The sequence below is a fragment of the Rosa chinensis genome, chromosome 6, assembly GCF_002994745.2.
Source record: "Rosa chinensis cultivar Old Blush chromosome 6, RchiOBHm-V2, whole genome shotgun sequence".
In the NCBI taxonomy this organism is placed as follows: Eukaryota; Viridiplantae; Streptophyta; class Magnoliopsida; order Rosales; family Rosaceae; genus Rosa; species Rosa chinensis.
Genome location: NC_037093.1, coordinates 64,886,917 through 64,903,083, shown reverse-complemented (window position 1 = coordinate 64,903,083; position 16,167 = coordinate 64,886,917). Strand labels below are relative to the sequence as shown.

Here is a 16,167-nt window from a genome sequence, read left to right as displayed (position 1 = left end):
CTTCCGCTTCAGCATGTCTATATTTGCTCGGGCCCCAGCCTTCGCCGACTCGGTCATTGCCTTCTTAAACTTTGCCGACTGCTTGAACGCCTCAACGGCGGCGGCCGCAGCGGTACTCCCTTCAGCCCTCAGCCGGGTAACCTCACCCCCCAGCCGCTTCACTTCAGCCATTCTGTCGGCGGACTCCCGCTGCACAATAACGAGTTTTTTATCCTTGGCGGCTATCCGCTCCTGCAGCAGGACGATGTCTTGCTCCAACTTGGAGACATATTCATTCCTCTCCAAGTCCCGCTCAATGGCTACGTTGAGCTTACCGTGGACGTCGGCATAGTCACATTCCGCCTTGGCAAACCCCCGCTCCGCCTCCGCCAGCTTCTCCTTCTCCTCCGCCAACTCCCTCTGGAGACCTTGGATTTCATCCCTGAGCTCCCCCTCAATCAGGGGCCGCTTCGACGCCGCCACGAACATGTCGTGCAGTCCCGCCGATATTTGACCAAACGCCGAGCTGAAGGGCGATTGGTCAATCGCCGTGGGGCGCGAGATACCCGCTAGGCCGCCGAACCCTAGCCGTTCGCATAGATGGAAGAGGAACTCCCGCTCACCATCTCCCTCCACCGCAACAGTTTTCGAAGGAGCTTGGCGAGCCTTCTTCTGTCGACGGGCCCCGATTACCTCAACCTCCTCTTCCTCTTCCTCGTCAGGAGAATCAACCTGTCGGCGTTTTCTCTCCAGCGCCCTTTGGTTCCCGGCGGCGGTCCTCGTCACCCTCACTAGCGGCTCCGCCGGTTGCACCACCTTCCCCTTTTGAGGGCCACGCCTCTGAGCAGGCATCCGCTCCTTGTGTTGCCCAGCCGCAACGCTTCCCCTCTCCCCGCCAGCCGCTTGGATCCCCGTCTACACTACCGGCAGACCATCCTCACCAAGGTGGGAGTGATGCGGCATAGCCAGCACCACAGGAACCTCGGACTGACTCAGTGCCAGTGTCTCGGGGTTCACCAGCGTCTGCTGAGCCGCCAGCCCCTCGGCGTACATGGCCTCCAGAAAGTCGTCTATCTCCGCGCGGTCCATGGCCTTTTCGAAAGCGTCGCGACTTGATTTATTACCCGGCGGAGTTTCTAAAAAAAATAAAAAAATTTAGTCAGTCCATATCACACTTACAAAAAAAAAGGAGAAAACGGTCTGGCGGAGATTTCTCACCAATGGAACGCGTTAGCCGCTGGTCGACCAGCAACTCCCAACCGGTCAAAAGTCGGAAATCTAGCAAGTTGCGGTTCCGCCAGCAACCTCTGATTCTCGCTACGCGGCACTCTTCTTCGCGCGTTAGCGTGTACTGCAGTCCCGCTGCACAAACACGGTAATCGTTAGTGACAATACAAGTGCAAATACGTAAACCCGCCAACTACGTTCAGCGGAAACCGGTTACCAACCTCGAATGGGTTGGAACTCCGACTTAATCCTAAATGTCAGTCCTTCTTCGTTCGACCTGGCGTGATACTCCCAACCCTCTGTGGTGACGCAGAAGGTCCCCCGCCAGTAGGACATTGAGTCCCTTAGATTCTCGATCAGCTTGGGCGCTCCCTGCCGGCGGCTCAAGTTCACTTGCCCTTTGCAACCTCGGCGCTTCACGTACACCAGCTCATAGAAGTGAAGCACTTCCGCCACAGTAGGCCCCTCGTACCCGGACAACCGCCAGAGTGAGTTCATGGCCAACATCAACCGCCACATGTTGGGGCAAATCTGACCAAAGGCAAGGCCAAATTCGCACACCAAGATTTGGAGATTTGGCACCAGCGGGAATGTCACTCCTTGGCGGAATATCGCCTCGTGAACGGCAGCAAGTCCCGCCGGGAGAATCGAGGCCTTCTCATCCGCTGTCGGCCGGCGCAGCTTCACGGAGCCCAGCAACCGAAACGTCTGCTTCATTCGGTTAACACCGGCGGCGTCCATCCGCCCTCCTGCCTCGTCGACGGCGGTGCCATCCGAGAGGAACCACGCCGACTCAGCATTTTGCCCTGCTGCTTCTCCTTCTCCAGCGGAGCCGCTAGCAGCACTGTTGCTCGCCAAACGCTCTTCGCGCCTAGCTTTGGCAGCAGCGGCCTCACCTGCCATTGAGCTTTCTGGACGCGAACCACGACCCATAGCTACTTCCCAGGGGATAGTCTGGAGTGGCTCAACTTCTAGCGGTTCTGGCAGTGAGGTTCCTGCATGGGCAGACGGATGCAACGAGTCAATAAAAATCCTATCCGCCGCACTGAACGACACGTCAGACCCGGAATCCTCACTACTCGAAATCTCTATGACTGTAGCCATCCCAAACCCTAAAACCCACATCAATTAGCACAAACACAGATCTAGCCTATTCTCACATCAGTTATTGCCAAGGACATCAAGAACAAAAACCCAGAAAATGCCAAAATACGAACAAACGCACTCAACCCAGATTCGGCCATCTAAATCCCTAAGCACTAACGCTTTGCCAACCGCAATTCAACCCCCCCCCTCCCCCCCCAAAATCTCATTCTACACCTCAGAACACGCCCAACAAAACCAGCAATCATTCCAAAAAAGACAAAAACAAGACCCAGAAAATAGCAAACCCACTGAAACAAAAATAAAAGAGGAGGAATCCAGGTACCAACCTCGGTGATGAAGTCTACGACACGGTGGTGCACGGTAATCTTAGGGGGCTGCGGTCGTCGTCTCTCCGGGATCGGTATCCCCAAGCTTCGGCAAACTCTTTCTTCGGTCTCGGACAAACGGAGCTCGAAGACGATGACTAGGTTTTCAAATTTTCACAGTGATGAAATCTCTCGAGGTTCCCCCCCCTTTTTATGTCAACATCAACGCGTCCTAAGCCGTCCGCTCCATAACGACATCACATACCAGCCGTACACGTGTCGTAACCCTCTACTCACTCTCCGGAGTACCCGAGGCGTCACCTCGGTTACGAAACCCACATTTACTGTCATTAAATGCAAGAAGAAGGACAGGCTTAGGAGACAAGCCTACGCACGCTAACCCTCTATGGTTCGACGCGTGTTAACCACCATGGGGACGACTTCACAGTACTGTCTGAAGTCTCCGCTCAGCGAAACCCCGCCAGCGGAACTTCTTATTGGTTATCTTCCAAGTGATGAAGTCTCCGCTGAGCGAAACCCCGCCAGCGGAACTTCTCACTGGTCATCTTCCGAGTGAGGAAGCCTCCGCTGAGCGAAACCCCGCCAGCGGAACTTCTCACTGGTCATCTTCCAAGTGATGAAGTCTCCGCTGAGCGAAACCCCGCCAGCGGAACTTCTCACTGGTCATCTTCCGAGTGATGAAGCCTCCGCTGAGCGAAACTCCGCCAGCGGAACTTCTCACTGGTCATCTTCCGAGTGATGAAGTCTCCGCTGTGCGAAACCCCGCCAGCGGAACTTCTCTCCGCTGAGCGAAACCCCGCCAGCGGAACTTCTCACTGGTCATCTTCTGAGTGAGGAAGCCTCCGCTGAGCGAAACCCCGCCAGCGGAACTTCTCACTGGTCATCTTCCGAGTGAGGAAGCCTCCGCTGAGCGAAACCCCGCCAGCGGAACTTCTTACTGGTTATCTTCCAAGTGATGAAGTCTCCGCTGAGCAAAACCCCGCCAGCGGAACTTCTCACTGGTCATCTTCCGAGTGATGAAGTCTCCGCTGAGTGAAACCCCGCCAGCGGAACTTCTCACTGGTCATCTTCCGAGTGATGAAGTCTCCCCTGTGCGAAACCCCGCCAGCGGAACTTCTCACTGGTCATCTTCCGAGTGATGAAGTCTCCGCTGTGCGAAACCCCGCCAGCGGAACTTCTTGTGATGAAGTCTCCGCTGAGCGAAACCCCGCCAGCGGAACTTCTCACTGGTTATCTTCCAAGACGCGAAGTCTCCGATGAGCGAAACCCCGCCAGCGGAATTTCTCCCTTTACCGTCCTGCAAGTTGGGTATCTTCCGCTGTACACCTCTGGCGGAACCCACTGTCAGCTTGCAAACTGCGTGCTTTGTTTAGACGCAGTGTCGTTCAAACAAAATACCGCCAGGCACGTCAGCAGGACACTACTTCCTGCTACATTCAGCGGGGGGATATCCGCCAAAACGCGTATCCCAAGGCCACGCCTCTCTGACAATGACCGCCACGCGGCATTACCGTCAGACCGTCCCTACGGGACACGGGGACTAGTCAACAGTCTACGACGGCCCTGATCAGGCACGTTGACCCCCCGTCATCTGGGTGCTAAACGTTGGGCTCGCTACCCAACACCCTCTGCTCCGTGCAGCTCCCCCTCAACAAACAACTTACTGACCATCCGGAGGTCTATCTTCGCCGGGGAGTGGGGGACTCCCTGGGGGGCCCAGCAGGGGCCCACCCGAAAGGGTATAAAGCGTTTGCTCAATAAAACCAACGGTTGACAACACACTGACGCTAATTATGCTCTTGCAAGTCTAGCGGAAGAAAACGCTTCAAACCGCCGAACAACTCCCCAACCAAGATTGCCCTCCTTTACTGGGGACTTGGGGGACTTGTACATACATGTACATTTGCAAACATAATTAGCTATAATGGGCCACGCTCATTGTATCTCCGAAGGTACTAATTCCAACTAAAGGAATGACACGCAGACACACCGCCAGGCAGGCTACAGCCTCAGCGTCGGACCATCTCCAGATCACCGTCGACGCGCCGCCACGCGCCACGCCAAGTTATGCTCTTGCAAGTCTAGCGGAAGAAAACGCTTCAAACCGCCGAACAACTCCCCAACCAAGATTGCCCTCCTTGACTGGGGACTTGGGGGACTTGTACATACATGTACATTTGCAAACATAATTAGCTATAATGGGCCACGCTCATTGTACCGCCGAAGGTACTAATTCCAACTAAAGGAATGACACGCAGACACACCGCCAGGCAGGCTACAGCCTCAGCGTCGGACCATCTCCAGATCACCGTCGACGCGCCGCCACGCGCCACGCCAAGATGGCATCAGAAGCTTCTGAAATCGGGAACTGAAGCATATCAGTCGATCACACCACTTGCCGGCTCACTATCATCACCGCCCTCAGACAGGCTAGAAGCCACCACCAACTCGTCCCCACAAACTGTAGCTACTTTGGGTGCCATTGCCAAAGACCCGAGTTATTGGGTTAGTAATTGAAGAAGGCCAGAAGGGATTGAAGGCTAGGGAATTCTGGGTTTCTGAAAATTGGAGAATCGGGAAAGCTAGGTACTTGTTCGAATTCGAAATCGGGTAAGCTATGAATGGATTGAGGGCTAGGGATTGCTGGGTTTCTGGAAATCGGGAAAGCTATGAATCGGGTAAGCTATGAATCGATTGAGGGCTAAGGAATCAAATTAGTAATCGAAGAAGGCCAGGAATCAAAGAACTCGAAGGCTGTAGATTCTACGGATTGATGGGTTTATGGAAATAGAGAAATCCGGAAAACTGAAGGTTTCAAAATCGCGAATGCTAGGACTTTGTGCTTGAGGGCTAAGGGAAAATCTAGGAATCGATTGTTGTGTTCGAGCTGCTAGGATGCTGGGTTTCTGAAACGAAGGCTGCATATGGCACTATGCCAGATTACCAATTTAGGAAAGGGTCGGGGTTGCAGAAGAAGGCTGCGAATTTTTGAATGTTGACTGAAGTAAGGGTCTTAGTCAACACACTGAAGACGATATACTTAGGAATATAGGGTTATATTTCTTCGGGCTTTGGGGCTTATGAATGTCAGGGCCCGGGACCGTCCAGTTTAAATGCAAATGGTCCGGGCTTTAATTTTTTCTATATTTTTTTTCCTCAAAGCCTCGCCCGGACCTAAAGGTCCTGATAGATTCTGTCTGGGTTTTCAGGCTAAAATGCCCAGGCCTACCTTTTTTCGCTTTGGTGCTAATGGGCCAGAATCCGAGCATAGCTATCATGTTCTTTTGAGCTGTTAATGTTGGTGACTCTAGGGCTGGGCTTTTCTTGGGTCGGCCCAAAATGGCCCGCTTCTTCAATTTAGTTATTTCACAGTCCGCATAATTGTAAGGGATATTGACCATTTACACAACTTGAGCCTAAAAATTGCCCACTTAACTCCACTAAGAGTTTTTTTACTCCTATTTACCCAATTTAACATTTAATGATAGTTTTGCCCTCATTTTAATTAATAAACGGTGAGTCGTCGTGATCATCGCAACATCCCTCTCCATCTTTAACCTCTCTTCTCTCATTTTCTCTTCTCAGCTCAACTCAGTTCAGCTCTCTTCTTCTCTGTGAGATTCGAAACCGCGATCAGGAAACGGTAAATCGGAATCATGAGACTGAATAATATGAGTTAGATGCTGCCGTTGCCTGGAGGTGTGGCCGCCATAAAGGACCTGTCGGGGAAGTCACGGCGTCGTCCTGACCTCAGTCTACCGATGTCGAGGCGGGACACGTCTCTGGCAGTGCCGTTGGGGCTGAGCTCGACTCCGTCCCGGTCCGAGGCCTTGATGATCAACTTCTCCGAGCTGGAGCAAGCGAACCGGATTGGGAGCAAAGCCGGCGACACAATCTACAAGGTTATTCACAAACCGACCGGGTGGCTCTACGCCGTGAAAGTCATCTACGGCAACCACGATGAGTCTGTCCGGCACCAAATCTGCCATGAGATCCAAATCCTCCACGATGTCAATAATCCTAACGTCGTCAAGTGCCACGATATGTTTGACCACAAAGGCGAGATCCAGGTGCTGCTGGAGTTCATGGATGGTGGTTAGTTAGAGGGGAAGCACATCGCCAACGAGAAAAGCCCCTCCGATTTGGCCCGGCAGATCCTCACCCAAACAAAGCGAATACAAAGATTACTGGGGGTAATAAAATGTTTATTAAGGCAATAATAAGATTATTTATTTGGATAAACCTCCTAAAACTTTCAAACTTAAAAACATCTTCATTTTTCGCTAATTATTGATCCACAATAAACTTGTTATTGGGGGGCAATAACTTTTTTATTGGGGGGCAATTAATAATATCGTCCGGTGACCTATAAGATCTTTGGCGAATGATGAATGGAATCCGGCGACCAGTGAAGTGTTCATTGACTTAGAGAGTGACAAATAGAAGGAGGGCAAAATTGTCTCAAAAATATACAAAAAATAATAAAAATATAATTAATTGGGTATTAGGGCAAAAAAATATGTAATTTGTTGGGTAAATGGGAAATCTTGTAAGATGTTTGAGTGGGGTTGGGTAAATGGACATTTTTCCTAATTGTACTTGGCAATTATGTTTTTGAGAAATTCGCTTTTGGTTCCTGATTTCTTTATGTTTGAGCAGACCTTGCCGATTGGCTGATGTATAATTTTAACACAATTAAAAATTAAAAAATAAATAAAATTTAAAGTATCCCAATCAATCTAATTAGTAATTACATTATTTATACATTCTAAAAAATATTTTACAAATATAGTTTGTTACCGTGTTAATCTCAAGTTCAAAATGATATCGTTTTATACTTTTATTTATGTAGCTACCCCAAATGACCATCAGTCTTGGCCCAGAAATTATTTCAAGCTCGATTTAGGTGAACTTAGTTCAATAAAAGTGTGCCTTCATTATATTGTAGATTTTCTACTGTATTTAATTACCTCTAATATCTCACATATTCAAAGTTAAAAATCTAACTAGTTTGATAACATAGACAACAATATAAGTATATATGGATTGGTATCACAAGAAATGGGAGACAATCAATATCATCTCAATTCAATCGCATTTCAATGAACTCAAGACAATACAATACTAATGTCATAAAAGATTTCCTTTCATTCCATTTTGACGTGTTGTTTATTTTGCTCAACTCGAGAAATAAAAACATTTCTAATTCCCTAAAAAGGAAGTTGGGTCAGAATTCAATAGGAACAGGAACATTGGGCCCGGAAAGCCCATCGCAATTGTAGCTGTTAAACCCTAAATCCCAAAAACCTCCATTAAACGAAGTCCAATTTCTGCAATTCTTCTTCGGTCTCTTGAAAGAATCAAGCTTCCGTTAAACGACGATGGAAATTGACAGATTGGATGGTCGTACCCCGAACCAGTTGAGACCACTGGCCTGCACTCACAACGTTCTCAACCGAGCTCATGGCTCTGCCAGTTGGTGTCAAGGTTTTTACCTCTCTCTCTCTGTTCAATATTTTCTTCTTTCTGGGCTTGTGCTCTGAATTTGAGTTTGTTTTCTAATTGGGTCTTGTTTTTTTTATTTTTTTTTTATAGGGGATACCAAAGTTCTTGCTGCAGTTTATGGACCCAAAGCGGGGACAAAGAAGAATGAAAACCCTGAAAAGGCTTGCATTGAGGTTATTTGGAAGCCTAAAACAGGCCAGAGTGGTGAGTTTCTGCAACTATACTTTGTGCTTTGTGATAATTTGCATACAATAGCTCTAAGTTTGGTGAGTTCTGTTATTGCTATCTAAGTTTTGCTAGATATTTGTGCATGATATAGGAAAAACAGAAAGGGAATATGAGATGATATTGAAAAGGACCTTGCAAAGCATCTGTATACTGACTCTCAACCCAAATACTACGACCTCGGTTATTATTCAGGTGCAGTGGTCTTATATCATGCAAAATAATTTATCCCTATGAATCTTGAATATTGTGATTTCACTTAAAATGACTGTAATTGAGGACTTATAGTGCAAAGTCCTTTTCCTTAACACACATGTTTTGTTCATCTAAATTAGTAAAATCCTTTTTAAAAGATTGTTTACTTTGATGGGGCTACTGCTGGTGAATATGGACATTGGACTATGTTACTTATAGAAGGTAAGAGTTGCCAAGAAGTGGAACTCTGTTTTGGTTTTAAGCCTTTGCATGGAAATGCTTCTGCCAATTCAAAGTTATGTATTCAAGACAAATAAGCAAGATACTACTGTAGATGTCCAACCTATAAGACTATTGATTCTGCATTAGAATATTATGCATTTTGAAAAAGGAAATGATGAAGGAAAATAGGTAAAGGGCATGGTATAATTAGCGTTGATACCGAGTTTCTGAAGCTATGCCATCTAGTGATTCTGCATTAGAATATTATGCATAAAGTCTTGTGTTTATTATACCCGGAAACTGAGTCACCAAATACTTTCTTCAGTTGCCTCTTTTCTTTTTCTTTTTCTTGAAGTTCTTACAGAACTCGTTTAAAACTGAAGTTAAGTAACCATTTTTACCTTAAAACCTTGTGTGTCTGTTGCAGGTTGTCAATGATGATGGCGCTGTATCCTTCAAAGCTATGCATTTTTCATACATTAAAATTGCAGCAGTTTTAAGTAGTTTATGGAAGCTCCATTTGACATTCATTGAACCTATCTATTGCAAAATTATGCCATTAATTTTATCGCTGGTTGTCCTTTGGTGGACGATCATCTCGAGGAATATAAACATCCTGTTTGAAATTTGCGCTGATCCAAAAAGAATTATTGGCTGTTAGGATCTGTTAGCTTCTCACTTTCTTTTCTGTCATCTTCTTCTTTTACATCAATGATATTACTAGAAGCACCTTGACAACTATAGCTTTTGCCATGCGCCATAAATGCAGCATGTGCTGCCCTTGTTGATGCTGGGATTCCTCTAAAGCATCTTGCTGGTAAATGAAAACCTATACTGTTGTTTTATTTACTTCATTTGATGAATATGTGCCAACTGTTTTTTATGCTGGTTTGCAGTTGCAATATGTTGTTGCTTGGCGGAGAGTGGATACGTCATATTGGATCCCAGCAAGCTAGAAGAGCAGGTTTTACTTTGTTTCATCTCATGTGTTTCTGCATCCATGTGAATACTCTGTGTACAATCTATTTTTAGAGTTTTAGCTTTTCTATTTGGACCAAATATGATGTTCCTTCTCTTCAAGACCCTGAGGTATAGGCTGTATGGAGTCATACTATATTTGTCTGTGTATGCCTCTCGTTTCTTGTGTTCTTTATATTATCTTAATTTGAACCCATGTCTTCAACCTCAAGGGGCTTTCTTTGATAATACATTAGTATTGTCATGGCAGAAAATGAAGGCATTTGTATATTTGGTCTTCCCAAACTCAGTTCTCTCAAACCTTCCAGAAGGACAGTTAACGGTGCAAGGCGAACCAATGGAACATGGTATCATAACCTCTGTAACCCAGGGTGCAATGCCAGGTATATGCCAATGTTCATTTATCCATTCTATCTGTTTGCATTGGAATTTTCTTAGTTTTTCCATGCTTTTGATCGACTGGAGGCAAATTTGGCACATGAGCTACACAATGGTGGGTGACCTTACACTCTCGTATCTCTCCCTCCCTGGGTGAATCCTATATGTTTTGCCTCAAGAGCCAGTAAATACTTGTTTTAACTTTTTCTGTAGGTGTATTTGATGTGTTCATGTACGACTTAACTAATTGGTCTTTGTCTATTGTTCTAGTCGACGACTATCTCCACTGTTTAGAACGAGGGCGTGCAGCTACTGCCAAGATGTCTGCTTTTCTCAGAAAGAGCCTGCAACCAAAGCTCCCAATTGATTGATCTAAAGCTGGTCGAGTCCCTATAGCTAAGATTTAACAGATGTACTTCGATGATAATGAACGTTATATGATGTACCTGGAAACTCCATTTCAATACTACAACACTTAATGTTGGCCCTGATTGTTGCTAAACTATGTTTTCCCGGTTTCCCCTATCAGAACGAAAGGCCATTGAGAAGCGGCGTTTGTCTGGTGTTTGTTGTCCTCTCATTCTCGATAGGGATGCCATCGACATTGTTGGCTAAGCTGGTCTTTTCCTCCAGAGCATATTCTGAGGGTTTGAACCCCAAAACCAGAAACAGTATGGGACAAGGAAAGATGCCATCAACAGGGAACGAATCTTTATCTTCTCACTTATTTGACTTAACACGATGCTAATACAGGTTTTATTCTCCAATCAGCAATCGAGAATTCTTTAGCATGACTAAGACTGGTCTTAGTGATGAATGATGATAAAGATTGGTCTTGCTGTACACATTGTAAGCCACTAGTACTTGGGTTCTTACACCTAACCAGTTGTAAAATTGGATGTTTTGGCATCACCAGTTTTATTATAATCGTTGACGTAACATGGTCGAAAAATATGAATCAATTTACGAGACAAATCTGATGTATATAACATTTCATTCTTGCTAGGGGAGGTGGGTTTGAGTTTGATCCCTTTGTTTATAATTATATTCCTCTGCCTTTTTGTGAGAATAAAATTGTAATAGTTGAGCTTACCGATGGAAAGAAAGAATAATGGCCGGAGCCTCTTCCATTTGTCTTTTAAGCCTAAAATAGTACGTAATGGCTAATAAAACCAAAGGTCGAAATTATTGAGCCCCCCCTTCAATTTGTCTTTAAGCCTAATCCCTAAAGCGTACGTCAAAAAAAAAAAAAAAAAAAAAAAAGAAAAAAAAAAAGGTCGGATCACTTTGTCGATGTATATATATTTAGATGGTAGCTTCTCTAGAGATGAAGACGCAGAGAGAATTGGCGACTTCATGTTCATCAAGTATGGTTGTGGCGTTTCAAGTGAATTGCTGTATTCAGAACAAGAAGCCCTCAGCTGTCCTAGACAATATTGAGTACTTCAAGACCACTCTCTCCTCGGCTATCATGGTGAGTTGATCTCGATCTCTCAATCTTAATCCTAAACTCTAAACCTTCAACCGCGGTTTATATATTGATATTTCTTATACCTTACTCGATTGATCAATGTGGAAATTACCAGAAGCAGCCATTGTTGAGAAGGATGCAACAAGTAATTCCCATGCATATAGATGTCTCGAAAATCTTCAAGAACGCTTCTGCAAAAATGTTGGACGCTTTTGTAGATTCGGTATTTGAATTCATTGATCAACCATTGCTTCCATCTCAGGTACCGCTCTTTCTAGCTAGCACCAACGTTGTCAATAACTGAAAATGAATTCTATGCTTGGCTTGTTCTTATAGTCTGTTTCAATATCTGCTGCACGATCTGATTAATCACGTTGTGCGCGTATTCGATCGAATTGTTATTACAGAAGAACTTCGCCCCAGTTGGTGAATTGGAAGGAGAAGGAGTTGTAATCACGAGCATCATCGGAAGAATTCCAGATAACTTTCCGGAGGGAGTCTACGTAAGAAATGGTCAGTGCTTTCTTAATATATCATTAATCAAATTCATTAGTGTTTCTAGATGCATATCATATTGTAACTTAGATTGTTTTTCTGGCAAGCACAACATATTATTTGAAGTATTGCTTGTTCCTTATACATATGATCCAGTCCCTACTCCCTAGAGGACAAAACCAATCGACAAATCTAGTATATTACGAGGTTTTCTGCGGATATATCCTAGGAAAGTAATATAGCAGCGGTTTACGTGCTTAATATTAAAGTAGGATTGCTTGAATTTAGTATTAACAGATTGGATACATATGTATAAAAGTACATGATCAGGAATAATCACCAAAACTGAAACCAAGTTAGATTATATATATATATATATATATATATATATATATATATATATATTTATATTCTCAAACACATGCAGTGGTAAAAAAGTCTTGCTTAATTATTTAATAATATGAATTAATTATTAATTGATTAAATCGTTGAGGAGGCTTAGCTGCTTCATATTAATATCAATACTGGATACTGCTATGTATACATATAACTACTGAGACAAGTGCTTGGCTTGCGCGCAGGACCAAACCCTTTATTTGGAGGATTGAAATCGACGAAATCAGTGTTTGGAAGGTCAAGTCATATATGGATAGAAGGAGAAGGCATGGTTCATGGTCTGTATTTTACTAAGAACGACGTCGTCAGCAGTGATGGTAGCAGATGGACGGTCCGGTACAACAACAGACATGTCGAAACCGAAACTTACAAGCTTGAAAAACAAAGAAACAAGCCTTCTTTTCTCCCTGCCATTGGTGGCGACTCGCCGGCTATTTTGTCTGCTTATCTCCTCAATTTGGTTAGCATAACATAATAAATATCATCATCATTTCATTATTCCAAAACGATGAATCGAGTAGCATCATATGTATCATCGTCAACTTTACTTTCGATTTATATTCCTATATATTGTTACTTCTTGTTGGCTTTAATTTGTCGACTGTCACCTAGTATGTGACACTAAATGAAAACGTTTTCCAAATGCCATCATCCATAATTAAGCATACTGTTAAGTAAATAAATGAATATTAGCTCCCAAAAAAAAAAGGTAGCCTGGGCGACTGGGCCGTGCGGCTATACCTTAGAGTTCGGCACAGGCCTGATTAGTATTACCAAATACTAAGTAGTGGTTATGCTTCTTCATTAATTCTTGCAGTTGCGGTTTGGCAAAGTAAACAAGTACTTAAGCAACACAAATGTGTTTGAGCATTCGGGGAGGTTTTACTCAGTTGCAGAAAATCACATACCACAAGAGATTGATATCCTTACGCTGGAAACTTTAGGAAATTGGGATGTCTCTGGAGCTTGGAACAGACCTTTTATTAGCCACCCGAAGGTACGTATCTAATTAACAACCCTTAACTTTCACTAAATGATTAATTAGGTAACTTAATTATGTCTTTTCAATGTCTTCAGAGAGCTCCAGGCACAGGAGAGTTGGTCATAATGGGCGTGGACGCAGTTAAACCGTTTTGGGAAGTAGGGGTAGTTTCTGGTAATATGTACTTAATTTCCATTTACATACATTTTCAAGAACATGCAACAACATCTAGTACGTAATAAGAAATAGATCGTACATATATATAGGACGCGCTACTTGTCAGAATGTTTTGATGTCCATCTCACATTTTTCAGTCACTTTATTTAATAGCTGATGGCAAAGAATTAATCCACAAGGTGGATCTCAAACTCAATAGGTGCAGCATTTGTCATGAAATAGGGGTTACGCAGAGGTAATTGATTAAGCTAGCTAGTAGCATCAGCTCGAGTTGTTAACCTCTAAGTTAGTTTGCTTCACTGAACCAGAAAGTGATCAAGGCTGGCCTAAACTTGTTAGCTGACGAGTACTGTGCGTTCATTGGCTTGCAGGTACAATGTGATCATGGATATTGCACTAACTATAGACATAAAGAGACTCGTAGGTGGAGGCCCGTGAGTGCACGCACCCTTCTTGTACCTCTATAATGCTCTCTCGTTAGATATATGTTATGTTCCTATGGTATAGTTAATTTGCCATCACCATTTAATCAAGACTCTATTGAATCATTGATACCCTTAAGTAACAGTAACAACATAACATGAAATGATTAAAAATTCCCCATAAAATGTTAAGGGTTTTGCAATTTTCTTGATGAGCTAGCTGATATTGGTTGATATGCAGATTAGTAAAGTATAATGAAGAAGAATATGCAAGAATTTGTGTAATGCCTCGCTACGGTGACGCAAGTTCAATCCGGTGGTTTAAAGTTGAACCCAATTGCACATTTCACATCATCAATAGTTTTGAAGCTGGTGATGAGGTAATTAACTTATAACATGAGCTTATTTGCAAAATTAATAACTGAACTACATTACTTTGAACACATTAATTGGGTTATGATCATTAGCAGGTTGTAGTGTGGGGTTGTAAAGCTCTTGACTCAGTTATAGGTCCAAGTAATGAAAGCAGTACTGATAATAGCACCTCAACGGCAGAGGATGCTAGTAAATTATACTCCCATGCTTATGAATGGAGATTAAACATGGAGACTGGAGAAGTCAGGGAGAGATATCTCACTGGCAAAAAGTTTTCCATGGATTTTCCTACGATCAATGGAAACTTTTGCGGCCTTAAAAACAGATTTGGGTATGCCCAAGTCGTCGATTCAGTTGCGAGCTCTACCTCAGGTACATTAATTAAAATTATATCACCTTTTTTTTTTTTTCCTTCAGTTTTTGCCTAGTAAAATATCTGATTTATTCTCTAATTTGCTCTCATCACACCACTAATTAGTGATAATTTTTATTTCAGGGTTGCTTAAGTATGGTGGTATAGCTAAGCTACATTTTGAAGAGCCAGCTGAGGTAAAAAGATTTTCTTCGGTCTATATATAATTATAGATGCATGCCTTGAACAATTTTCTCTAAATATTTCTTTGGAATCCCATAAAATTAATAATTCTCTTATTGCATGAATCACTAGAGAGAAGGCGAATTAGAAAATGAGGAAATAAAGGTAGAAAGACATATGTTTGAGGAGAACACCTTTTGTACCGGAGCTGCTTTTGTCCCTAAACAAAGTGATAGTAGCAGGACTGGTAGTATTATTCTTGAAGAAGTAGAAGAAGATGATGGATGGGTTATTACTTTTGTTCACAATGAAGATACCAAAGTATCACAAGTAAGTCTGTACGTATATAAACAGATCGAGTTATACAAAGGTTTATATATATACTAATTCGATCTCAATTTTCATACTGTTGTAGGTTTATGTTATTGATACCAAGGAGTTTTGCAGTGAGCCTGTAGCCAAAATTACATTGCCCTGCAGAGTTCCATATGGATTTCATGGAGCTTTCATGCCAACCTCATCGAACACCTAATCTTAATTTGCATCTGTCCATGAATATATGGTTTCTTATTTAGTTGTAGATACTAGATAGTGTGTTTCATACATGGTGGTTAAAGTCGTATACAAGTGTGTAGTTGACCATGTAATTGACATTTTTGTAAATAGCTTTGCATAGAATATGCAATTTTCAATATAAGGGGGCCCGTACATAAACTTTCTTTTCAATAATATCAGTTCATATGAGTGAAGGCGGAGCTACTCAAAGTCCTGAAGTGGCCCCCTTAATTAGCTTTCTAGCTTATATGTGATTTCTAACTAAGAGACGGTTGATTTAGAAAGCTGTTGATGTTATAATTTTGGTTTGACAAATACTTTTGATTTTTTAACCCATTTCACTTAGATCATTTCTACCGGTCTTATTTTGACAGGCCTCCAGCAAGGATTAATGAGGTGGTAACCGGCCATAAGGAAAAACTTGCATCCACCGGCCCAATCTTGTCCAGCCAAGCTTTGGCTTTTCATCACCGAGTCCAAAAAATAGGCAAGCCCCTGACTAAAATCTTGACCCAAATTGACTGGTTGCCAGCTCGGCCCAGAAGAAATCGTGGTTGACGTCAGCCACTAACGCGCAGAGAGAGACGCGAAAGAGAGGAGGTGTGGTCGTCGGGTCC

General features: G+C 43.6%; 3 protein-coding genes across 5 annotated transcripts; all 3 read left to right on the top strand.

The window, feature by feature from the left end:
- Nucleotides 1–6,400: 6,400 nt before the first annotated feature.
- On the top strand, nucleotides 6,401–6,739 carry LOC112171770 (mitogen-activated protein kinase kinase 5). Its single transcript, XM_024308902.1, has one exon. The coding sequence runs from the start codon at nucleotides 6,401–6,403 to the stop codon at nucleotides 6,737–6,739; it is 339 nt and encodes a 112-aa protein (XP_024164670.1).
- A 1,152-nt stretch (nucleotides 6,740–7,891) lies between these two features.
- Nucleotides 7,892–10,702, top strand: LOC112172900 (exosome complex exonuclease RRP46 homolog). The gene is made up of 8 exons (XM_024310404.2): nucleotides 7,892–8,126; nucleotides 8,235–8,348; nucleotides 8,464–8,564; nucleotides 9,214–9,234; nucleotides 9,531–9,603; nucleotides 9,683–9,750; nucleotides 10,015–10,147; nucleotides 10,413–10,702. Exons 1-8 carry the CDS (start codon nucleotides 8,021–8,023, stop codon nucleotides 10,511–10,513), a joined length of 717 nt encoding a protein of 238 aa, XP_024166172.1. The 5' UTR covers nucleotides 7,892–8,020; the 3' UTR covers nucleotides 10,514–10,702.
- Nucleotides 10,703–11,429: 727 nt separating this feature from the next.
- Nucleotides 11,430–15,830, top strand: LOC112172899 (carotenoid 9,10(9',10')-cleavage dioxygenase 1). Of its 3 annotated transcripts, none has more exons than XM_024310402.2 (13): nucleotides 11,431–11,616; nucleotides 11,729–11,875; nucleotides 12,021–12,126; nucleotides 12,690–12,964; nucleotides 13,322–13,501; nucleotides 13,582–13,660; nucleotides 13,817–13,898; nucleotides 14,035–14,097; nucleotides 14,327–14,465; nucleotides 14,553–14,832; nucleotides 14,957–15,009; nucleotides 15,128–15,325; nucleotides 15,411–15,829. In XM_024310402.2, exons 1-13 carry the CDS (start codon nucleotides 11,452–11,454, stop codon nucleotides 15,525–15,527), a joined length of 1,884 nt encoding a protein of 627 aa, XP_024166170.1. In that variant the 5' UTR covers nucleotides 11,431–11,451; the 3' UTR covers nucleotides 15,528–15,829. The 3 variants fall into 3 exon arrangements, with proteins under 3 accessions (XP_040365254.1, XP_024166170.1, XP_024166171.1); XM_024310403.2 differs by having other exon boundaries at nucleotides 11,432–11,616; nucleotides 14,556–14,832; nucleotides 15,411–15,827; XM_040509320.1 differs by lacking the exon at nucleotides 13,817–13,898 and having other exon boundaries at nucleotides 11,430–11,616; nucleotides 13,582–13,667; nucleotides 15,411–15,830.
- Nucleotides 15,831–16,167: the final 337 nt, after the last annotated feature.